This window comes from Plodia interpunctella, chromosome 17, assembly GCF_027563975.2.
Source record: "Plodia interpunctella isolate USDA-ARS_2022_Savannah chromosome 17, ilPloInte3.2, whole genome shotgun sequence".
Classification (NCBI taxonomy): domain Eukaryota; kingdom Metazoa; phylum Arthropoda; class Insecta; order Lepidoptera; family Pyralidae; genus Plodia; species Plodia interpunctella.
This window is the reverse complement of record NC_071310.1, coordinates 242,720-246,288: the sequence shown is the minus strand read 5'-3', so window position 1 is coordinate 246,288 and position 3,569 is coordinate 242,720. Positions and strand designations below refer to the sequence as shown.

General features: G+C 36.1%; 1 protein-coding gene across 1 annotated transcript; it reads left to right on the top strand.

Annotated features, from left to right (window-relative positions):
* The first annotated feature begins 948 nt into the window (after nt 1-948).
* On the top strand, nt 949-3,262 carry LOC128677266 (uncharacterized). Its single transcript, XM_053757979.1, has 3 exons — nt 949-1,096; nt 1,745-1,918; nt 2,760-3,262. The coding sequence occupies exons 1-3, from the start codon at nt 977-979 to the stop codon at nt 2,847-2,849; spliced, it is 384 nt and encodes a 127-aa protein (XP_053613954.1). The 5' UTR covers nt 949-976; the 3' UTR covers nt 2,850-3,262.
* Nucleotides 3,263-3,569: the final 307 nt, after the last annotated feature.

Below are 3,569 nucleotides of genomic sequence, written 5' to 3'. Positions count from 1 at the left end.
ACGGAGTGAGTTTCCTCGTCAGCGGTTCTTCTCATTAGAATACAAAGCACTGAGTGGTTATCTCACGAATATCATGTTTAAATTACCTCAAAATACTTAGAACTTTAAAGGATTTTTCTTGTGAAATACATGCGTATTTATTTTTGCTCTTGTATTAAAAACACATCTTAAACAACCCTTGAATATATTATTAAGAATTTTGTGAAACAGACATAACGAAACTATATTATCGCTTCCTGGAGGAATAATATAAACATTAGACTGAATGTTATATCTGATAATTATAACAAGTTCAATATATAATGTCCTAATAGCAATTTACATACCTAATAATTAAGACTTATCAAAAACAAAGGAAGTATTTTTTCCGTTTATATTATCTTAAAGAACTAGAAATACGATATTGGTCATTGGAATAATATTAGATATGCAAACGAAGTTATTATAATAAAATTTCATTTGACAGGTGTTTAACATTGATTGCGTTATACTTAATAGGTATTTGGTATTTTATTTATCGACCCACATAAAGTAAACGTGGGAACCTTTAGTGAATATTAGAAGAACTTCTATGGTAAATACAGGCTTTACAAAGAAATCGACTGAATCTGATCAGATTTCTCCTTATCAAGTGTGTGTTATATTCAAGTTGCCTGAAGACATCTGACATAAACATGATGGCTTTACTAATGAATACCACTTTATAGTATCAGTGGTCATGCGACTAGTATCCGTCCCACATGAGTTCTAAATTGGACATCATATTTATCCGGCATATCACTAACACCATCCTATAAAGGCAGCCAAGTAAGAAGAATATAAATATATATTCTTGAAATATATAGTGAGAATTTATTATAGTACCTTCTATTTCTACCTTCACCATAGCAATATTTTACTTGGAAAATTCCCGTAAACAACTGATTTCGCCTTGACGATCACATTAGGAGAAATTGGTCTATTACGGTCAAGCTATATGAGTGGCCAACCTTCAGGCTGTTCGTCTAGTGCTTCTCAGCCGCTTGCAAAGATGTCGTGGGTAACCTGGGTGCTGATGTTGGCAGTCCTGTTGGCTGTGGGCCAGGCGGATCCTGTCGTGAGTTATTATCTCTGTTACAGTCGTTATATTCCAATACATTCCTATTGTTATGGAATAATATACTTGATCTCTGTAGCCTTCGCACTTATGTTGTGTCTGTTGCTGTTGGTAAATGAATTCACTGGTGAAAGGTGAAAATTATAAGGAATTGAATGTTGAAACGAAACCACGAAATTAAAGCCCCGTTAAATATTTATTATAAATAAAACAATGAGCTATGCGGTCATTAATCGAAATAATATAAAAATTAACAGGCATGACGATATATTGTCATTATGCGAACATACATACACATACGTATTTCGCGATGCTAATAGTGTGGTTTTGCCTTCTTCATTTTACTCTTCTTTTTTTTAATATGTTTATCACATCAAAGTACATCGTGTGTGCATCGATAGATATCATCACAATGTTTTCCTTCACCGGAAGCTTGGTGGTGGTTTCTGAAAACAACACGATTTAGCCTTTGGAGCCTGAAGATAATAAAGACAATTGAACAACAAATGATCGAAGTCCGGTCGGCTCTGGGTGAACTAAGGTGTCAATTGAGATAAAAATAGCTATTCAGGACAGATACTTGAGATATCCCTTCCAAAGAAAGCCGCCCTGGATCTGGTCAAGTCTGACGTGTCCTTCCTCCCGCAGCCTCGTCCCGCGGGCGTCCTGCCGCTGGCGGCCGCGTCGGAGCTGAGCGCGCGGCTAGCGGCGCACGCGCAGCATGTGCCGGCGCTGCCGGACCCGCGCTTGCCCATACCCACTCCGCAGGACATCGAGGTGATTAAGAAGGTCGCTCAGATTCTCATCACGCTCGGACAACAGGTAGTACCTACTTACATTTCGTCAAAAGATTTGAACATATTTGCCATCGATACGGTGTTGGTATAGAGATTGGAATGTGGTGCAGAATCTCCAGATCAAGTGAGACATAGGTATATATTATGATTGCTGATGTTTGATGCTTATATGGAAGTAAATTACTTACCTTTTGTCAAATAATAAATGAATAATGTTTATTGCAATACAAACACCAATTCACAAATCAGGTATGTGCTAATATATTTGTTTGCTTGTCGTTGCAATATCAGATTTCCTGACTCTGTTTGCGGGCGTCATTCGTGAGTCACGAACGTGTTTGTTGTCGTGTACCGTGTAGACTTAGGAAGGACATGTCAGATTCTAACTGATGGACAGGGAATAGGCTGGTAGTGCCATACATGCAACTGCACCATCTGTCAAAAGAAGATATTATAATTTATTTTTATAAAATAACTACCTACTCAGTTTCATTTGTATTAATGTTGATTGTATTTTATGTACATATTTTATTTTTATTCGAAGTAAAGAGCCTATTGTTCGTGAAGAATTTGTATTGTAGGTAATAAAGCTATTATTAAAAGTGACAGACTTAAAACTACGTTTCATTCTAGGTAGGTAACTCTTGCTGGTAGTATTTTCAGAATCTCGAAGAAATCTAAGATTAAAATAATGGAGCACAAAGAGCTTGAAGCTTTCAATATTTTTTTTATATACTTGAGACACAATGAAAATCTTTCTGAAAGTATTGTATTGGTTATCTGAAGAACATTCTATAAAACGACGAATCAAATTCTTGTGTCCTGTGTGTCGTCGCTCAGGATAAAAATGGAATATCTGTCGCCAGGTGATACCCTCCATCATCGGAGACCCGTCCGCGCCCACTCTGATGGCTAGCTGCGACCCTGAAGACGCGGTCGGCGAGGACAGCTCCTAGCAGTTGACGACCCTACATCCTACTACGATAACGACCATTGATTTGGATCACTCTGGCTATTCTGCACGCATTTGCAATGAATGAAATTCGGGAACAAAAATATATTATATTAACAAATATTTTCTTCTATGGAATTTCCATTTTTTGTTGATATTTCTTGGCACGTTTCTAATTAATTTCAAATAAATATGTGAGAATAATTACGTATAATAAGTAGATGTTGTAAACTGTAAAAAAATATTCGAAAAACAACGAGTGTTCAGTCTTACTGTTTTATTCATTGAAAATGTGTCATTACCAGAACAGTATGTCAAACATACCACAGTATTAGTGTGTTTATGAGTGTTATGTTTAAATGCTAGCAACTTTCGATGTGTAAATATTTGAATGTTATATAAAGGGTTTGCAAATGACATTTGTTTTATTTATTTGTTGTCATAAAGGTCAACCTCGGACTCGTCGCAGCGGGTGAATATTACAACTAGTTCCTCGTATGTTATTGAAAGATGACCACGTAAGCAATGAAGACTATACGAAGCGATTGATCTACTATTATTGATTGAATTATTGATTATTAGTAATAGTAAATATAGGGAAAGAATGGAAATTTGTTCCCTACACAGATATACTTCGTCGTTATGATAAAGTAGTATACATCTATCATACATACATGTCCTATAGCATATATCGATGTAGCTCACTGTGTTTATGTGTGCTTGC

What these genes read in the sequence shown, in the direction of transcription:
- LOC128677266 (XM_053757979.1), top strand. Translation starts at nt 977, where the DNA reads ATGAGTGGCCAACCTTCAGGCTGTTCGTCTAGTGCTTCTCAGCCGCTT. An exon ending in TGGGCCAGGCGGATCCTGTC is followed by an intron (nt 1,097 to 1,744) that starts GTGAGTTATTAT and finishes TTCCTCCCGCAG; the next exon opens with CCTCGTCCCGCGGGCGTCCT. An exon ending in TCATCACGCTCGGACAACAG is followed by an intron (nt 1,919 to 2,759) that starts GTAGTACCTACT and finishes ATCTGTCGCCAG; the next exon opens with GTGATACCCTCCATCATCGG.